The sequence below is a fragment of the Saccostrea cucullata genome, unplaced genomic scaffold, assembly GCF_032062105.1.
Source record: "Saccostrea cucullata isolate Sc308-1 unplaced genomic scaffold, CSIRO_AGI_Scuc_v1 ctg4772, whole genome shotgun sequence".
Classification (NCBI taxonomy): domain Eukaryota; kingdom Metazoa; phylum Mollusca; class Bivalvia; order Ostreida; family Ostreidae; genus Saccostrea; species Saccostrea cuccullata.
The window spans coordinates 5260-27008 of NW_026929682.1; the positions used below are offsets into that span (position 1 = coordinate 5260).

The 21749-nt window shown below is 32.5% G+C and overlaps 2 protein-coding genes across 2 annotated transcripts; both read left to right on the top strand.

Annotated features, from left to right (window-relative positions):
- Nucleotides 1–9913: 9913 nt before the first annotated feature.
- Nucleotides 9914–12709, top strand: LOC134281793 (uncharacterized). Its single transcript, XM_062764228.1, has 3 exons — nt 9914–10181; nt 10229–11476; nt 12687–12709. The coding sequence occupies exons 1-3, from the start codon at nt 9914–9916 to the stop codon at nt 12707–12709; spliced, it is 1539 nt and encodes a 512-aa protein (XP_062620212.1).
- A 5902-nt stretch (nt 12710–18611) lies between these two features.
- On the top strand, nt 18612–21563 carry LOC134281794 (uncharacterized). The gene is made up of 2 exons (XM_062764229.1): nt 18612–19221; nt 21163–21563. The coding sequence occupies exons 1-2, from the start codon at nt 18612–18614 to the stop codon at nt 21561–21563; spliced, it is 1011 nt and encodes a 336-aa protein (XP_062620213.1).
- The last annotated feature ends 186 nt before the right edge of the window (nt 21564–21749 follow it).

Here is a 21749-nt window from a genome sequence, read left to right on the forward strand (position 1 = left end):
ATAATAATTGTGTTGAATAAGGAAGGTTGCGGAGTTTACAAAAATAATTTATCCCAGAATTGTATGACTTTAGCATGTTTGGGGAGTACTGCCTATATGATAGGTTGGAGACAAAAATGACCAATAAATTGTAATGGTGAGGCCACTCTTCTGTGTCAAAATTCTTTTAATTTGAATAATATATAAGTTAACTGGTTCTTAAGCTACCCCAATTTTTCTGATGGTATGAAAATTATCATATCTTGAGTGTTAATTTCTAACCCCCAAAAGTCAAATGTTTGTAGATCCCCCCGTTTTTCATGAGCTAAGGGAATGGAACTAAACGCCGACATATACATGTATAAGCCTAGCACAATCTTGGCTGCCCTCCCTTCCTGTTACCAAGGAAACATCGAAATAATGAACTACATTGTTGCTTTTGGCCTGCTGCTTAAGTACCCATTCTAAAAAGGTAGAAAATTTCTCGAACTTGGAACAACTTTAAAAGAAAATCCAAAGGTCAAGCTCTTACCTAAAAATATTATACACTGAATTTGAAGCCTAATAATTCATAATCTGCTCTGTAAATCATCAATAAGCTATATGCATTTTGCATCTAATCTAGCAATTTTTGTGCCTGGACCTACATTTGCAAGCATGTCTAATGCATCATTAAATGACAAGCAAGTAACTGAGCAATTAATGCTCCTTACTAATAAAATCATTAACGCTAGACCCGGGGGGAAGGGGGGGGGTAAGACAAGGGATGAATCAATATGTAAGAATTTTAACCCCCTTTTCTTATGTACCATGCCCACTGGAGGCGACCTAAGGTTCAGTAGAGGGGGCTGATCTCCTGAACCTGCAACTCTGCCTAACATGATTTCATTAACTACCAACTGAACAGCTTCATACTGTAACCCAGACATGGATTTAAAATTATTACAGTCAGTGGCCACTCGAGGCCCTACGTAACATAACCTAAAACCATTATGATATGTAAACCCCCCCCCCCCCCAAAAGTTTTAAGGCTACCAAGCCAAATGGGTGATATGCTAACATTTTGTCTAATTTACATGTAGGTACATTAATAGGGCTTGCTGCAATATTACTGAGGTCCAGCTCTTTGGGTATAAGGTGCTCTAATAGCTTGACACGATGCTGTGGGTCTCCCGGGTAGCTGAGGCTGCCATGTTTGCTTGCAGGCAAGTTGGCCTAACATTCAGACTAGAGCCTGGGGATGTCTTGTATTTAATGTAGGGATGGTTATATGAACATATCAACATTCATGTTTGTATTTATTTGAGTTTATTACACATGCCCTTGTAATTGAATTCACAACACTTAAGGAGGAGAGGGTGAGGTATATAAATATGTGTGCTAGGGGCACTATATATATTAATACATGTACAAGAGTCATAGCTCATAATCGACAACAGCAAATGAGAAAGACATGGGTTAGCCTCCTTCTTACATCTGAACTGGATGTCATAGCTGCGCCACTCGAGTGTCTTTACTTGCCCCTAACCTAATAGTATGAATATACTGAACAACTGAACTCTGCTCTCGAGATGGGCTGAGGCGTATATGAATGCGTCAATGAGAAAAACATCCGTCTGAATGTCGTCAATTATCTTTGCTTTTATAGCTTTCAGGGCCAGGGTGAGGCTACCCTCTTTCATGGAGAAATACCTATAGTTTCATCATTTGGATTGACACTATATGAATTTTCAACTATCAAAAATTTTAAGCTATAATTCTTTTTTGTAGCTTAGTTTTAATGCAGGGTAATATTGTCATTTATCAAAAACGGGTACTGTACCTTGACTCTGTTGCCGTGTGGCCATTGGGGGTTTCCAGAGGCCCTATGGGCATTTGGGGGGGGGGGGGTCTCACTCTGCTAGGTTAGGTTGCTACTGCTCATTAGATAAACTAAGACGGCTGTCTCCAATTTCCCCTGATTCCAGGTTGACCTTGACTGGCCCGAGATGGAGGAGCGCCATCTTTGCGCCTGGCGCGTCTTCTTGGTAAAGGCGTCGAATCACGCTTAATGTTTAGGGCATTGTCGTTGGCGTTATGATGCTCGTTATGAAATACACACAAAAAACAAAACATTAAACTCTGACAACAAACAGTCGGATTCATATGGAAACAATTACCGTAATTTATGCCTATGTATCTTAGACCACGTGTAGCTAGGCGAACGGAAACAAGGGAAACAAATAAATGTAGGCCTAAGCCCTACTTAAATCAGATTATAATACGATCAATGCAATAATCGTGCTCAAAATATTTAACAGGGAGCGAACATGATCTACGATGCTCTGCAAGACAATAAAGAAATTTCGCCAAAGGCAGTTTAGCACGTGGGAAAAGAATTCAATGCGAGAAACACGTCTTACCTCATTGAAATTTTGCAGAAACTTGATTTTTTGCACTCGGCGTCACAGGTTTTGATACTTGGGTTCAACTAATAACCCCAAAACCCTGAGAACAGGATGGCACTAAATACAAGTCCAGGACCGGAATGATACCCCCAAAAGCTGCAGTACTAAAAAGCTTAATGGCACTTTGATAAATGGATTAAACCTTAAGTGGTTAAATCGCATTATATTTAAAAACAGGGGAAAGAAGCAAACGTGTCTCAAAAATCATAAAAATAGCATAAGTAATGTTTTTATAAGTAAATTGGATAAGTATAACGGCCTTAATTTTTATTTTTAATACAAAGTTTAACTATATTTTATTTAAAAAAAAAAGTTCTATAGAATAACAAAGATGTTTACAAAAAAGCTGAAAATGAACATCATATAAAGTTTATAGATTTCTTAATATTTTAGAATTTTATTATTATCATCAACAAAAATAGACCAAAAATATATATCAATTCAGGCATCCGTTTTTTTTGTTTTTGATTGTATCGTCTGTCCATGATAAAAATAATTACAATACAGTGTATCTTAAATCTATTAAAAGATGCATAAGTAAGCGATGCTTAAGCTTAAGTCGTAAACTACCTCGACTTTTCTTTATATATACGTATGTATACAAGTTAAAAATTCATGGGATCCCTTATCTAAGATAATTTTTAAATTGAAATCTTCTACAAGTTTGTTTATTTGTTGTTTTACGTTCCTATCAAGAATTTTTACTAATATGGAAATGCCACAACCTGCCGAAGGAGAGCTGCAAATGATTTCTATACTCGGACCTTATGGTCATTGAGCAGCGAGGGGTCCTTTTCGTGCTGAGTATATGAAAAAAAATGTAGCCTTCAACATGCGAGTTGTTGCGTCATCATACGAGTGAAAAATTCTCGAGAGAGATGTTAAACAATGTACAATCCATCAATCATAAGCAATGATACCGCTTTCTGGAAATCAAAACAATGATTTTTAAAGGTGAAAATGAAATGATGAAAGATTATAGTGTCTGGTCCCTGTACGTGTTTAAATAATTCTGGCTTCTTCGACCTGGATTTGCTGGACATCCTTATGTTTTGTGACCACCTTGTCCAATGCACATGGACGCCCATTTCTCACTCTATTGTTATATGTTAAGAGTATTCTAGTTCTCTCCGCAATCTGATAAATCATTATTAACTTTGTCTTTAGTTTTACTTTTGAATTTTAGGTTTTTGTAAATTCAGAAAAAAGAACATGGCCTTATTCCAAAGACAAGGTATCGTTTGTTGTCGTTAATGTCCCATTCCTGTTCAATATCACTGCAATTTGTGCACGTTCGACCTCTGTGCTAAGTGCATCCTTGTGCATATGGCTGACAAATCAAGAAGGCACGAAGTGGTTGGGTTTGAATCTAGAAGAAATGTGCCCAAGTCTCTAGAATGCACGGTTCATCATGAAAAACGATGCGAGTTTTTCTGCAACGGTTGTTAGATGCCTATATGTGTAAAATGCGCTACATGTAAGCACAGCCGTCATGCCTTTTTGAGTATTGAGGACGTTCTGAAGAATCGTAAGCAGCGAATTATTGACGATAACGCAGAGCTTTGTGATATCATAATCCCAATGTACAGCAATATCAATGAGGCGTCATTAGTTGCCAAGTTTGATACTTTTATACATGCAATAAGAGATCAAAGGAAAAAAAGCATGGTTGTGCACGAAATAGGGAATCAGTTGGTTGCTGAAATTAACAAAAAGAAACAAGAAAGAAAAGTTAATAAATAAAGACTTCCTAGCCTTGATTGCCGATACTAAAGTGAAGCTTTATGAACTGATTGAGAAAATCAACAATGTCCTCTGTTCCAATGCTGCCACGGCACTTTTGGGATATGAGTCAAAGAACCAAAAATTCCGTTCAGTTCCAGAGCCAAAAAGTAGCTGTCCAATGTTTCAACCTGGATTTGTTGAAAGGAATGCTCTTCTGACAATGTTTTCTTTCATGCACAACGTATCTGTTCACAGTCTTCAAAGTCCGTATGCCAATTTTAAAATCTTCCCCAAGCTTGAAAATTTGTATGGCATCGGATCAGAGATATGGCTAAGCGGAAGTAATCGTCTAGTCCAGCGATTAGACGGAACCGGGACTGTCCTACGTAAAATAAGCACAGTGAATCGTCTTTAAGTACTGACAAGCAATGTGAAAAAAGAACTTATATTTGCACATGTCTTCCCAAAAAGGAAAGTGTGCATATTAAAAAATAATTGAATTCAAACATTAATAGAACTTAACGTATGGTGTGCAGTTGGTGTGTGTAGCACAATGAATGTGGATTTGATGATAAGCAAGCGTTCATTGAGGACGGATCAAAGCAGAGTCGTCAAGTATGCAGGTACTGAAGAAATTCAAAATATTCAATACGACATCAAAGGGGAAGCTTTATTTTCCATAAACGTTAGTTTTGCACTAAATCTCGCTGAGAATAGAAATAGAGATATTTGTATTTCTGATTCTGGCGGGAGAAGAGTTGTTGTGTTGGATGGACTAGGAAGATTGCGGTTTTATTATAAAGGTACTTATCCTAACAATGGAACTTTTAAACCGTATTACATTGCTACTGATGCCGAATATCAAATGCTTGTAAGTGACACTGCGAACGACAAAGTGCACGTTATTGACTGTAATGGCGTCTTTCTCCGGTATATAAAACATCGCTGTAGCGGGGGACTCAGAATTGATGTCGATGGAAACCTGGTAGTGAGAGACGCGATGTCTGGGAAAATTAAATTTATGATATCTCGGTGAAGAAAACTAAAGACAGAAGAAAATCATTTATTTCACTTTTATTTCATAATGATTACAGTCCGTTTCAATTTTTTAAAAATAAGATCGAAATTATTATCAAATAATGGATCCGAAAATGTTCATGTACCGTGTCAATACAGACACGTCTTTACCAGTGGAAATGTGTTGTAAATCAACCTTGTAATTGAAATATGTTTCAATATATGTTTATTCATTTAACAACGTAAACTTTCTAAATAACAAAGTTTTTTTACTGTATTAACTCTGCCGCGCAGTTTATTTTCCCTATTTATACAAAATATAATGTTGTTATAAATTGTTCAGTTCATCAAATAATTAAGTTTATCGATCATATACTTTCCATAACAATTTATATTGATATTGAATGTCAGCAAAACCATTGTACAGCGCATAAAAACTATATGTGATTTTGCCCTTTTTAAATTAATGAAATAATAATAATAATATAATAATAATTGCGGCATTGAAAATTTTCATTTTTAAAGAATAAAGTTTGTGTTGTTTATATCTTATGGAGAGTCGACACAAAAATCTTCCAGACCATGATATCAAAAAACGAATATTATGAAATGTTTTAAGAAAATATAATATCATATAATGGTAATAAAGCATTAGCTCATAGAACGATCACCAATACTGAAAAAGAAAATAAAAAGAAGGAACGGTATCGGCATAATTTACCCCCATATTTGATTAAAAAAAAAACTAAAACTGCCCCCCCCCCCCCCCCTTTGATGTAAAAAAATTACAACAAATTGAAAATTGTGATAGTTTAGTTTACAGCTGTAAATATCGGTTGTTTTCAACTAATCAGCAATAATTTTCATTCAAAAAGTATGAGGGAGGCCATAAGAGTTGGACATTTCACTGATCTTTCTCAATTCCAATGGGATTTCATCAAATTCTTTTAGATACATGTACTTTTCACTACAACGGATAGCCTCAGATTTGAAGCTTACAGGTGTGAAAAATTTGGATGGATGACCAGAGAGGAACAGTGCCGTCCAGAGAAGAAAGAAGATTATTTTCTTAAAATTCTTACCTCAAATGTACAAAAGCTCGATTTTAGAATATTCCTTTAACGTCTGTCAACTACTCTCATATTTGACATCTGCACGAAGTGCGTTGAACCAATATATCTCCCAAAAGGCAATATTAATAGGCAAAATTTTCTATGGCCTCAATTTCAGGCACATGAAGGTTATTTACAACGGTTATAAGGAACGTTTTGTTGAGAAAATAGTAAAAGAATAAGTTAAAGACACATGGTCAGTATTCTTTCAAAGATAGCAGTTTGAAAAACACGGAGAAATAAATCGGAAAACAGGGCAGCTTTTTGTTCGCAATAAGCACACAAGTTTTTCAATGGGTGGAACTGAAGTTAACCAGTCTGTCATTTTTTTTATTTTTTTCAAAATGCTGCAGTTCTGCAGCTATAGCACGGACATATTTCGATCAGTAAAGCTTTCTTGAGCCATCGGTTCAAATTAGATAAAAGGATTATCATTGACATACTCTTAGTTTCAAAATAAAACAGAAGCTTTGAAATTTTTTTCTGTCATACATTTTATTTGAGTTTGTGTTCTCTTGCAGCGCTTCAAGTGTATCAAATGGTATTTTGTATGAAAGGATTGTACAGGAACTTTTGTTTTGCTAGATTTAATTGCAATATTTTTGAGGCTAATATTGCTTTTATTGCAGACGCATAACATGCAGTTAGAAAACTTTTTATGAAATAAATCTATTAGCTTGGTGTTTAAATGTTAAAATGATTATTCACAGAGACTGAAATAGTTATACCAAAGTATAATGTATTTGTGAAACACTGAAGTCCCAAACTGATAGCTTAAGTAGTAGGTAAAAGTTTCTTTGATGCAAGTCAAATTCAAAAACGTTGTTATCCAAAAGAAAAAAAAATGATTTGTCTCAATGAATAAACCTGAGGAATATGAAAGCCTGATCACCAATCAATCGAAATGTATGTAGTTTATTTTATTATTTTTGAAACTCCAAGGTAGAATAGCCGTTTATTGGCATATCATAGCGTCATTTGCTAGGATACATATGGTTTTTCACAGACAGACACAGCATAATATTCGATTGGCTGCCAGTTTCGGGATAATTTGGGTAGGTCAATGTATGACGAGCAAATACCCTTAAAAAGGGGTAAACTTCCCAGGGTTAATGGTCTGGATTCAAATAAGACCATTTCATCAATAAATCATGAAAATAAAGATCAGCAGGAAATTCTTTTGTCTTTCATAGGCTCTCATGCTTTTTTTATTATTATTAAATATAGTTAAGTAAAATATGGAAGATATCATCCCAAAACTTATAATCCTGTCAGAAATAATGCATTAATTAATATGACTTTGCTTCTACACCATAAAACACAACCAACTGTGTAAAGAATTATCAACAAATCCTTTTAACTCTGAAAAAAAATCATCTTTTAAATGGTTGTAAATTGGAATTTTCAATTCACCCAAGAACTTAGAGCGAAGCAAAAAAGAGGTTCGTGGCAGTAGTCCAAATTTTTTTTCTTCGCCAAGGTGTTGCTTTAAGAGCTCGCAATGACGAGCGTCGCTACGCTCGCTGCACTCGGCATTAAATTCTTATTCAGTTTTGCCTTGTTTTAAAGAGAAAGTAATCATTTCAAACAGATAACTTTATTTAAAAGTTTATTGCATTTAAACACTGGTCCGTGCGCAGTATCAACGACCTTTAATGACTGAGATTTTTACAAAAACATTAGGTTCAAACAATACAAATCTAACTATTCTAAGTTGGATCTTTATAACTTATATTTTGGTATACAATTAACATCTTTTGAATCATTCATCTCGACAAAAAAAAAAAAAAAGCACTGTCACCGAATTTTTAGACAACCCTCGATAATGTACAAGTTAAAACAAAATTTATTGAAAAATGAAAGATTTTTTTCTCTTAAATCTTTATTAAATCATCTAGGTTTTGGTATATAATAATCATATTTTTTTAAGAACACTAGATTTAAGAAGCAGATGTTAAACTGTTTTAAAAACAATCTTTAATTACCTTTGTTCAAAACATTTATAAAACCAAGCTTCTATTAAAATACATTCCTAAAAGAATGCCCCCAAAAGAAAAAAAATAAAGCAAAACACGCAAGTTAAGGAAAAAAAGAGTTGAACAGGTAATAGAGAACAGGCAATTTTTAAAAATTCTCATTTGTGCTTGACTAACAAATCATTGTCTAGTTTCACGCAATGAAATGATGACCCAGTTTTAAGCTTTGGAAATTTAAATCACCTAAGTACCTAGGGATACCGATCCAGTTAAGATCTTTATCTTGTTCATTAAAGTATTCAATGATTTTTATATAAAATTGATGGGAAATAGTGAGTAAATAATTGATTTTTTTACACTGTTTAATTAATATTACTTCTTAGATATAGAAGATAAAATCGTTAAGACTTATAATGTTATTTTACTATTCATAAATGATTTACAGTGTTGTAAATATTTATCTTTAAGTTATTGTATTATATCGTATTATTTTAGCAGTATTAATAAGAATATATATATAATGCACATACAAGGGTCTTTCAAAAAGTTCGAATGATTTTGTCGTAACCCTTTAAACGTAAAATTATATCCAAATTGTGTACCACCACTGATTTGAGTAAAAAAATGAAAATATCTTTATATTCATAAAAATGATCAAATGTTTAGAACTGCAAAAATGGGTTCTTGGAACAGCGGCAAAATTAAGTTATATACTAATTTTCACTCCATTATATCTAAAGATATAATTATACATCTAATAAATATGAAATGAAATAAAATTCCTTGTTTAAATTTACTCTTGCTGTATTACTTAATACGCAATAAGGTAATGTAATGAAATGCTTCGTTTAAAAGATATCAATTTCTAATGACATATAGACTTGATTAAAAAGGGCAAAAATCCATGACTCTGGAGGACTTCACGAAGTAGCGAGTAGCAATTAAATTTAGTTTCGCATTCGAGAAATCTCTAAGACAAATTTTAAAATGTTGTATAATCCAGGAAATAAATTAGAAATAATCAATGCTTTTGTACAAAACGGAAAATGCAATATTTGTGTGATAAAGACTTGGAATCGGACAATGAATGGGTCTGTAAAGAAACAGATCATTATTAAAAGTCTTGTCAAAAGAGCTAGGAATGCCATGAAACATTATGAGTGTACATAAAAGAATTTAAAAGCAATGGCAATGTAATTCAAACTATTTGAACTATTGTTAGCAAACTAGGTTATGGATACGTTTTATGAATGGAGATCTAGAAGACGCTACAGACTGTGTATGAAATTACAGCAAAGTAATTTTGAGTTTCGACATTCTTTCTGACCTTACAATGTTGGTTAACCATGCTCCGTGATTACAAAATATATTGCTTTGTAAATTGGCTAAAATGAGTTCAAATTAACCAAATGGAATGAAACTTCACAATTCGACAAAAATGAAATATATTTTTTCTAATTTTAGAAAATGTGTTAATCGTCAATCTTGTAATAATAATATGACGATGAGGAGTATTGTCTACATATTTTTTAATGACCCGTACATTCGTAAACACGAAAATAATAATAAAATTTGTAAAATTAATGATTGCATCAATAAGATAATATAATTCAACCAGGTAAATATGACTCTATTCTAATCTTAGTCCACCGTAGATATGGCTACTGCCCAGGGACAGGACATTATCTGCTGCCAATTGTGTTCAAACCCTGTAGAACATCACTGCAATCTTTGCCATGTTGACCTCTGCCTCTCATGTGTACCAAAGCATATTGCCGACAAATCAAGAGAGCATGAAGTTGTTGGATACACTTTTAAAAAGGAATACACAGTTTTTCTTCCAACCTGCCTAACACATGAGAAAAAGCGATGTGAAATGTTTTGCCAAGACTGTGAAATACAAATTTGTATTCATTGTCTAATGGGTTCACACAAAAGCATGAATTTACAAATATTGATGACATTCTTCAAGAAAGGAAACAGGAAATCGTGGCAGACACAGAAGAATTGGAAAATATAATTGTTCCTTTATATCGAAATGCCAACCTAACCACAAGCCCTGAAGAGTTTGACAAAGTTCTGTCTGCCATAGATGAACAAGAGGATAAATTCTGCAAAGCTGTACATGAAGCTAACATTAATCTCAAAGACAAAGTAACAAAACAGAAGAAAGAAGCGACCAAGAGGTGCAAGTCTTTCTCTGAAAAGGCTGAAAAGGAACTTAGTCGAATAATACAGAATAACAAAAATATTCTTGAAAGTAATGATGCCATAGCAGTTATAAACTATAAATCAAGAAATGGTGATTTCCGAGGAGGCCCCAAAATGCCAATTTTTCCATGTCCACTTTTTCTTGCTGGTATTTTAGAGCAAGACAGAATTGTTGACATGTTTGGTTTTCTTCAGACGGAAGATGACGTGAAAGAAGCAGGAATGCTGAAAATGATGAATGACCCAGTGGTACTTAGCACAATACAAAGCTTTTATGGACTTTGGCATAAACTGTGGAGAGTGCAATGTGTTGGGAGAGATGAGATCTTGATTAGTGGAGATAACAAAACAATCAATCAAATAGACAAGACAGGGTCCATTCTCAATACAATTCATACAAATGATGACGTGATAGCATTAACCATTAATTCACAACTACAACCAGTGTTTTCCTTAAGCAATTTATATAAAAAACAAACAGACATATATATTTACAACGGGAACAAAGTGAATGTTTTATTTAGCACATTTCCCTGGTTTTCCGTTGGTTTATATTACACAAGGAATGGATATCTACTGGTGAGCATGCGCTCTAAGGACGAGAGAAAGAGTAGAGTGGTGAAATACTCAGAGACAACAGAGATTCAGAAGATTGAGTATGGCAATCAGGGAAAACCTTTGTTTTCTACTGGTAGTAGAGCCGTCCTACTCCTGACAGAGAATGGTAATGGTGACATCTGTGTTGCTGACAATGCTGGGAAAGAAGTTGTTGTGGTGGATTCTTCTGGGGGATTACGATTCACGTATGAAGGCATCCTCTCTGACCATTCAAATGTCACAGAATTTCAACCAATCCATATCGCTACTGATATCAATGCACAAATACTAGTAAATGACAATTCAAACAACATTATCCATATTATAGACTGTGATGGTAACTTTGTACGATATTTAGAGCTTTCTTGTAATGGTGGGCTAAGTATTGATGTCGATTACAATCTTGTTATTGGTGACAAGGATAGTGGAAAAATATATATGCCTTATATTTTAGTAAAACAACAAATAACATGTTTTGGAAAGAAGTCCTTTCTGACTATAAAGAATTTATTCATTTATTTGAACCTGAAAATATTCTTCAGGTCTTGAAAGAACCTTTATGGTTTAACAGTAGTATCAGAGTACAAAGTAAATCTGTTTTTTACAAACAGTTATATGCAAAAGGTTTTCATATTGTGTCTGATCTATTGGGTACCGAAGGTAATTTGTTATCCTTTAATTGTATATCCATTAATTATGATGTTTTAATTTCATTTACTAATTATGAAGGGCTTAGACTTTCCATTCTGAAAAAATGGCCTGAAGTTAAACAATGTAGAACATCAGCTATTGGAATATACATTCCTACACATATTCAGGTCCTTTGTCGTGATGATTCCGGCTGTAAATCATTATACAATTTCTTTCTATCTAAGCGTTATAACCAACCTGTATGTATTACAAAATGGACAAGAGATTTAGGTTTGCAGAATGACTTTAATTGGAGAGATCTTTTTACAAACTTGAAATACATAAGTAAAGATTCAAATCTCAAATGGTTTAATTATAAGATCATACATAGAATTCTTGGAACCTGTAAATTGTTGTTTTTATCTAAAATTAAAGATAATCCACTGTGCTCTGTCTGTAATGTTGAGCAGGAAACTTTGAAGCATCTTTTTTATTACTGTCTTCCTGTTAAGGGAATATGGGATTGTTTAGAAGAATGGATTTTACAAAAAACTGGAAAAAATATTAACTTAGACCCAATTTCTGTTATATTAGGTATTTCTGGCAAAGAAAACACATCTTTAAATGTCATTATATTGCTTGTAAAACAGTATGTATACCAAAAATCTAGAAACTGTAAACCTTTGATATTCAACGAAGTAAAAAATGTATTATATAAATACTATAATTTTGAAAAATACTTGTTTGCATTAAATATGGAAGACACCCAGTTCAAAAGGTGATGGCAATTGTTAGACAATCTATTTGAAAAATGATCAGCTTTATATAATATTCATAAAAGGACATTATAATTTTTATTTTTGTTTGTTTGTATTTTTTTTCTTTCTTTTTTATAAATATACTTATAGTGATAGTAAACACAGTGTAATATATAAACATGAGTATATACTTATATGTATATTGAATTATCTTTTTGTACAATTCATAAATAGGTGATACTGAAACGGATGAGTGAGGTGGAAGAATCAGTGAGTGAATGTTTATTAAAAATCCACAATGATTTTATAATTATACTGCTATTTGAAAGTTGAATTGTGGAAATAAAAAAAAAAAAAAAAAAAAAAAAAGGATAGTGGAAAAATTCAAATTATCAAATACCTAGAGTGATGAAGTACCTTATAATGAATAATTTAAAAACTTAACATTTAACACTTGATCTCATCATATTTCCATTGACTGCAGATTTTTTGTGGAGAAAGCAAAGTTAAGTATGGACAATCATGTCACAATTTCATAATTCAGCTATTCGTAGCGGTACATGTAGTATTGGCTTTGTGTATACTAAACGGCATTTTGTTTAAATTCATTTGAAATAGTGTTGTATGTGATTATAAAACATATACATGTTTTGAATGTAATGAAGCACTATCAACAGAACGCTTTTTAAAGGCTACAGAATGAAAATGACAATACAGAATGAAAAAACACAAAAAGAAAGAAAGGAGAAATAGGAGTGCGAATTGACTTCAACTGCCAGCGAAGAAAAAAGCCGTCCAAATGTCACCCTTTCGTTCACTACCTACATGTACCTCCTCTTTTCCCCTTTTTAGGGCCCCCGCCTGACTGTTTGTGGCCTGGAGATTCCCCTTCAGCTGGGCGTTCGTTGTCTTTGCCTCTATTAGGCGACCCTTGCATTCTTTGAGACTGGAGGATGTTCCATGGTTATCACCTAGAAAAAAGACAACTGTCATACTTATATTTATGTATATAAAAATAAAGCTGCATTGTTACATAAAAATTTAAAACTAATTATTTTGTAAATGTGTATGACAATCATCGAAAAGCTGTGCTTAATATTGAATATTCGTATTTACCTCGATACGTGTATGCAAGATTGACAGTAAGTTTCCAAAGATGATACATTTACAAAAGATCTTTTCCAAAAAAAAAAAAAAAAAAAAAAAAGAAAATGTTAGCGGCGATTGTGCGTGCTAAAATTACATTTTTTTCAACATCAATCTTAGTTGCCTACTTGTTTTCAATAGTACAGTAAACGTTTAATCCACTATTGTCACTTAGTTAAATTTAAAACACTTTACTGAACATGCTGATCATGCTGAAAGCATATCTTAATGCATGTATTCTATCTTGCCTAATTATCCAATAAATTATAATTTTTTATAATTATTATAATTGTTCTCAGAAAACTATTATCAATGATTTATGAACAGCCCTCGTTTGTGTACATAAAAATGCTGGCTTCATATTTAAGCGACTTTGATGGGAACAATGATACGCTTATTTAAGGGATCCTCTAAGAAATGATTACGTCATACAATATACGGTACAATATTGTGAAGTGCTTATCCATGAATACGCTAACAACGCAAAGCTAAATAACCGCGCTAAATTGTGAACACTCACATACAGTATGTGTATATAAGTTGCCAACAATTGTAAAACATATACTTTTGTTTTCATTTCCTTCTTAAAAAAGCATTGGTGTAATATTCTTCGGCTAAATTGTAAACTTTCAATTATTTGTATATTTGAAAATGTTAAAATCAAAGTCTGACCACCGCTGTTATTCCAAATAAAAGAAACCAGCAATTAAAAATTTCATAAATCTTTCTTATCACATTGTGATTAAAAAAATATATCTACAGACTGTTCAATTCTTTTAGATTGTTTAAGCGATAGAGAAGTGACCTAATTTCAAGAGAATTAATTTGTCAAATAAATCAATAACTTTCCTTATGTGTAGCTTTATTTTTTACTAATGTTTACCTTGTTTCAGTAGGAACCTTTATATTGTTCTTGGATTGATGATATACTCTCTTACATGTTGTCAGATTTTGAAAACAAGTTCTAAACTAGTGCTAATTGTAACGGGGACCATTACAGATGTTCCCAAACCGATCCCTAACTCCCTTTTGGTGCCATATTCCCTGTAAGCTTCATTAAATAAGACAAACTGTATGCATTTGAGACTTTAACGTTTACCCAGTTTATTCAAATTTTAGCATTGCACGCGTGCACATGTGAATGCATTTGCGTAATGACCATAGCATCTTGTCTACACAATCTATACATATTTTCATATACTAAATATTAAAGTATTTAATCCAAAAGTATTAGAAAATACGATTATTCAAGTGTATTTTTGATTTTACTTATTTCACGTGCACGCAAGTGCATACAAGAGCATGTTGACCATACATTTTTGTAGAAGTCCATTGCATCTCTCTATGTTCTAAATCCCACCCCGTTTGGTTGAAAACTAAGGGAGTTATAGCTGTTTAAAGTTTCAGCCAATCAGATTGTAGCGCACGTACACGCAAGTGTATATATGTGCATGTTGACCATACCTTCTTGTAGAAGTCCATTATATCTAATCTGTTTGGTTGAAAACCAAGGAAGTTATAGCTATTTAAAGTTTAAGCCAATCAGATTGCAGCGCACGTGCATTATTTAATGAACAGCCCTCGTACAATGGGATAAAGTAATGCAAATAATAATTTTAAAAAATGCATACCTGGAGTTTGTGAAAGTTGGGATTTCTAACTCCATTTCAATTGGCCAAAAACAAATCTCCAGACATCGGTGAATATCTGATCATTTTTTCCAGGTTAAATGTTGAATTTTTCTCTGTTTGCGGCAAAAACTTTAATATAATAAAACAGAAAACTGATATAATAATTGTTTATATAGCTAGTACTTTGCTACATATGAATGAAAAATAAAAGTTGACCTAGTATTCATAACCATCATTGGAATTTCGCTTTTATTTCATTGCACAATTCCCCTTTTTCTGAAATAAAAGTCCTCATCTTTTTATTATTAAATGTAAAGTAATCTACCGTTAATTTTAATAAAACTTGCACTTAATTGTAAAGTGTGAGCGAACCAGGAAGTTGGTTCTGCCCTGATTGTTAGGTGTTTTACTTCCGTCTTATATCAAACTATTTATCATTTGAATTAAGTCAGAACATTCATAAAGCGAATATTTTCCCCTTACATTTCGGAGGTAAAGATGATAGTGATTCTTTAAGGAGTCTATATATCCAACACGTTTAAATGGAAGAATGAACAATTATTCGAAACTGGAATCTTCAGGAAGTGAGACTAAAAATCTCGAAAGTGATGTAAGCAATACGGTGTCAGTAACAAGATCCCTAGCTGTCAATGGTGAAAAGGATAGAAAAAAACCATCGTTGTCTGTTTTAAAAGATTAACTTAGAAATGCTCATTTATATCTAGTGAGGCAAGCAGCAAATCAGATAAAATAAATTTGACTTTGGAATGGTATTTAAATGATAGCACAGTGAAAATTCAAAAGATTATGGGTAATCATTTTTTTTTATATAATATTTTAAAAACAAAATCATTAGCTTCAAAAATGACTTAAGGTTATCCGATCCTCAGGTTCTGAAAATCAGGCATTGAGTAATTTAAAATGCTTACAAAGATGTCCCTAAATTTTTAAAGTAAAATGTATTTACCCACAGTGTTTCTTTAAACGTCATCTTTAAATTTAATCATATTATATAGGGAAAATTAGTAAATCTCAAATAATTTTTCAGGAAATGTGATTAGAACTACCTACTGCTTATTTTCCAATTGATAATTGATCAAGAAATACCGGTACATTTTAGGAATAAAAATCATAGGTATCCAGACTTTGAAAGAAAATTGCATGATTTTTATACTTATTCGGTACTTTACTTTATCCTACATACTTCCATCGTCTCATAATGCATAGTGTATGAAGTGTTTCCTTTCAAAGAAAACACTGTAAATAACTTCTAATTTCAAATCATGCTTATTAACATTGGTAACTTAGGCTAAATTAAAAGAACTTTGATTTTTTTAAATATGTAAGTTTAACTTAGTTTAGTGAAATACAAATGTCAACCTTTTTAATACTGTTATACGTAGAGGCATAAAATGAAAATTGTTGCATGAAAAAATTTCAATTTCAAGCTTTATTTTAAGACTTTTTGAATTCAATTATAAATTGAAGCGTTATCCTTCCTGGCTGAGGATCGGATATCCTTAAATGTAATTAAAGGTAAAAATACATCAGTTAAATGAGACTGCTGATATTCTTATTTCATAAATAAATCAATAATTTACCTTGTTTTGCACATTTTTCATAGTACGTAAAACTTTATCATACATTTTTGTGCGCCTCAAATCAAATTATAAATATTAAAACCCGTGCGCAGGTAATAAAAGTATATCAATTGATGCATTAGTAAGAGAAGTTGACGAATAAAACGATAATTTAACCAGATTATTATTTATCTTGGGTGTTAGATTTCTGTTTTCAACTAGTTTTCCACTAGTTAATGATCTAAATATAAAACCGGTGTTTCACACTCTGTGGTATCTTTTATTTCAAGCTGATCCGGAAATATTGTATCGACATAAGAATGGTAATAACCATTGTTTATCGATAATGCATCGTTGATATATTCAAATGTCAAGTTAAAGGCCACAGCTAGGTTTTCTTCTTCACACGTATAATTTTAAGCAAAGTATGATTCATATAAATACAAAAAAAAAGGTTTGATAATTACGGAACGCAATTGATACCCATGGGAATTCCACTTGATTGTTGCAAATCCATAAATTGTCTATAAAAAAAACTCAAGCATATTTTTTATAAAAACGCATGTGTACAATCGGAATATTTTTTTACAAAGTAATTTCGCAAATGACAAGGGGAGTAATTTAAAATTTTTAAAATATATATTTTCCCTTACATCATTGTTTATATCACTTAGCTACAAATGAATGAAAAATAAAAGTTGACCTAGTATTCATAACAATCATTGGAATTTCGCTTTTATTTCATTGTACAATTCCCCTTTTTCTGAAATAAAAATCCTCATCTTTTTATTATTAAATGTAAAGTAATATACCGTAAATTTAAATAAAACTTGTACCCAATTCTTATGTGTGAGCGAACCAGGAAGTTTGTTCTGCCCTGATTGTTAGATGTTTTACTTCCGTCTTATCTCAAACTATTTATCATTTCAATTAAATAAGAACATTTAAAAAGCGAATATCTTCCCCGTATATTTCGGAGGTAATAATGATAGTGATACTTGTTAAGTAGTCTATATATCCAGTACGTTTAAATCGACGAATGAACAGTTATTAACTCATGTGTAAAGTTTAAATGCCGAATGACCCTTCATGTCAGCAAAAATTCAATTTAAAGAAAAAAACAGTTATTGTCCATCTATTTTATTCAAGATGAAAATAAAAGTTGGGGTGCTATTATATAATTATTGCATGTAGTTAACTGTACCATTGACAATTTCCCCCCCCCCCCCCCCCTAGAAAACCATTGTCAACCGTGGCGTAGCAAAATGATATAAACAATAATTATATCAGTTATAACACGATTTTCAGAGGAATTTCTGCAAGCTGTTTTGGGATGTTGGGAACCAAATATCGCAAGTGATGAAAATATATGTCTATACTTAATCTAAAAACCTCTGTGAGTTGTGTCATTGCTCTAAATAGTAAGTTACAGAGATCCGATTGGCTTATCTCCCCACTACTGAAAACCCGGTGGCGCCAACAATGTCTCCTACATGTACAGTTCTGGTTGACAATATACATGTACATTATATCCCAAACAATATTTCAACAAATTTAAGATTTTGATATCGCTGACCTGAATAGAGCGATAACGTATTTTTATCAAATGATAAAATGACAAAGTCACTAACACATTATATGCAGAGGTTAAAACATTGATAAAACCAATTGAACTTTTCTATATTTCAATAGTGAGGACTATGATAAAGCATAATCATTTGAAGGTTTAAACTTTTAGAAATATGGCAAAATATTCATCTTATACAACGTTCTTGGTAATATGTTTCTTGTTCGTTTCAAATATGGAATACGGACTGTGTCTCCTGTTTCATGACCATGTGAACAGCACAGCAGTTGATCACACTTCCGTTTCCCAAGATGCAGCGGGGATTCACCAACTTCTGATCAAACAAATGTCATACTTGGAAAACAGCGTACGACTCCTTACAGATGAAGTCTCAAGTCTAAAAAGGAATCGGTCAAAAGCTGACACTGAAATGTCAAACTTAAAGCAGAGACTTGAGTCCACTGAACAGCATAATCAAGATTTAAAGCAAAGACTTAAACGTACAGAACAGCAGATTACAGAAATGTCACAGATATCGTTCTCACCAGAAGACATGTGTAATCGAACAGATAATTTAAGTCAAAACTGGAATCTTCAGGAAGAGAGACTTAAAAAACTAGAAAGCGATGTGGGCAGCACGGTGTCAGTAACAAGAACCTTAGCTGTAAATGGTGAAAAGGATAGAAACAGAACATCGATAATAGAAAAGAATGTGTCTGTTCTAAAAGATGAACTTAGAAATGTTCATTTATATCTAGTGCAGGCAAGCAGCAAATCAAATGAAATCAATTCGACTTTGGAATGGCATATAAATGATAGCATACTGAAAATTCAAAAGATTATAGGTATATACATTTTTACAATATTTTAAAAACAAATTCATTAGCTTTAAAAATGATTTAAATGTAATTAAAGGGGAAAAAAAGATTTATTAAACAAAACTGCTGATATCCTTGTTTCATAAACTTACTTTTTAATGATTTACCTTGTTTTAGACATTTTTCATAGTACGTAGATACCTTTTTATACATTTCTTGCTTATCAAATCAACTTATAAATATTAAAACCCGTGCGCAGGCAATAAAAGTATATCAATTGATGCATCAGTAAGGGAAGTTGACGATTCAAAAGATAATTTCACCACGTTTATTATAAAGCTTAGGTGTTAGATTTTTGTTTTCCACTAGTAAAACATCCAAATATAAAACTGGCTTGTCACACTCTGTTGTATCTTTTATTACAAGCTTATTCAGAAATATCGCATCGACATAAGAATGATAATAACCATTGTTTATTGACAATTCATCGTTGATATACGAGGGTTGTCCCAAGAAGCCGTAGACAATGTTTATAATTTTTTTAAACATGCAACCTATACTAACCTAATTTTGCATGGAAATTAATATATTCAATGTTCTTTGCAATTGGGGAATTTTAGAATTATATCTTTCTTATTAATGAAATTAGGACGATTTATATGAAGGCCAATAACGCCTGTCGGCGCACGAACAAAATACAGAATATTTTTCGCATATAACTATTACATTTGCTTTTATTTTTTTAGTACTATGTAATACTTTGACCTCAAATCTAAATCTTTGAAACCAGAATTAAAATCTTAAGAATATGTCAAAATTTCATAGAAATAACGTCAGAAACAGACGATTGGTGTCATGATTTTCATAGTATCGTTGGAATTGAGTTTGATGAAAACGCGTTACCGGCGCACGGAGATGTAACAAATTGTGTTGAATATGATTTATAAACAGCAGAGACGGGGAAAAAGAGTACATAAGTGACATTACCCGCCAGATTTTAATAGAGAAATTATTTTTAAATGGCACGATATTCGATGAGAGTTTTTCCCCCAGACGGAAAATAGAAACAGCATGTAAGAAGTAGAGTAGTTCTAATTAACTGAAGACAATTGGGAACAATCTGGACCGTGAACGACGTCAAACAATGTTTATTCTTTGCTGCCTACAATGTAAGGCGATCTTTCGACTAAATTTAGACTGAAATTTGAATCTGCAAAAAAAAAAAACAAAACAAAAAAAAAAACAAAAACAAAAAAAAAAAAAAAACAAAACAAAAAAACAAATGAAAAACCAACAAACAGTAGTGAGCTAAAACAATCCATTAGTCAAGAGTGGTCTACAAATTAAAAACAAATATGAAATGTTAATAGATGCGAGCAGAGCAGACAAAGAGATCATGACGTTATAAGAGACGTTATTTACGTTTGCTTTCGTGTGCAGGTGTACACATACATGCTTTCTTTATTTTTACATAATTTTCTTATTAGATGTGATATCATCATGAAAATTGAAATGCGTGATCATAAAATGTTTCTTTCTGATATGACAAGGAAAGATATTAAATTAAGCAAAGAGAAACTTAACTGTTTTACATGTCAACGACTTTTTGGGACAACCCTCGTATTTAAATGTCCAGTTGAAGGCCACAGCTAGGTTTTCTTCTTTACATGTATAAGTCTGATTCATATATATACAAAAATAGGTGTGATAATAACGGAATACAATTGGCACCAATGGGAATTCATCTTTATTGTTGCAAAACCATAAACAGTGTATAAAAAAACTCAAGCATTTTTTATATAACTTTTTTTTGTACAATCAGAACATTTTTAACAAATTAATTTCGCAAATGACAAGGGGGTAATATGAAAATTTCAAAATTCATTTTTTCCCTTACTTCATTCATTTAAAATTATTTTAAAAGGAAAATTCATCCAAAATAATTTCGTTTAACCACTTTTTATTCAGATTTTACAAATCCTATTGGATTTACTGCTGGGTCAACAATTAGCAACTCCTTTTCTGGTTCAACGCTGATCTTTAACAAACTGGTCTACAGCATTGGTGGTGGTTATGATACGTCTACAGGTGTTTTCACTTCACCTGTGACAGGTGTTTTTGTTTTTTATGTTGCCGTGGTCTCACAAGAGACCACTGATTTGTTTCTGGACATTATGTTAAACGGTGTTGCAAAAGTGAGAACATTGTCATTTGTTCCAACGGGAACACCTATCAGTCAAACAGGAACAAATATTGCTGTCTTACATATACAGAGTGGAGACAGGGTTTGGATAAAAAATCATAATGGTGGAGGATACCGCGCAGATAGAGGTGTACCGATTGTTACCTTTAGTGGCTTCCGATTATAAACAGATTTTTATACAATCAACAAGTTTAAAAAACATAATTATTTGTTTAGAAGTGAATGACATAAATTGAAATAAAGTGATTTTACCTTTTTGACCTTTTGTTGTCTTTTGAAATGCGTGTTTTTAAAGAGTTGTTCATCGAGTTCTTGGACAAATTCATAATTGTCAATATGAATGGTATTTAGA

Coding starts and splice junctions, on each gene's coding strand:
- LOC134281793 (XM_062764228.1), top strand. CDS start 9,914: ATGGCTACTGCCCAGGGACAGGACATTATCTGCTGCCAATTGTGTTCA. Junction 10,182..10,228: donor TTGTATTCATTGTCTAATGG/GTTCACACAAAA, acceptor ACATTCTTCAAG/AAAGGAAACAGGAAATCGTG. Junction 11,477..12,686: donor CGATTACAATCTTGTTATTG/GTGACAAGGATA, acceptor ATTCATAAATAG/GTGATACTGAAACGGATGAG.
- LOC134281794 (XM_062764229.1), top strand. CDS start 18,612: ATGGAATACGGACTGTGTCTCCTGTTTCATGACCATGTGAACAGCACA. Junction 19,222..21,162: donor GAAAATTCAAAAGATTATAG/GTATATACATTT, acceptor CTTTTTATTCAG/ATTTTACAAATCCTATTGGA.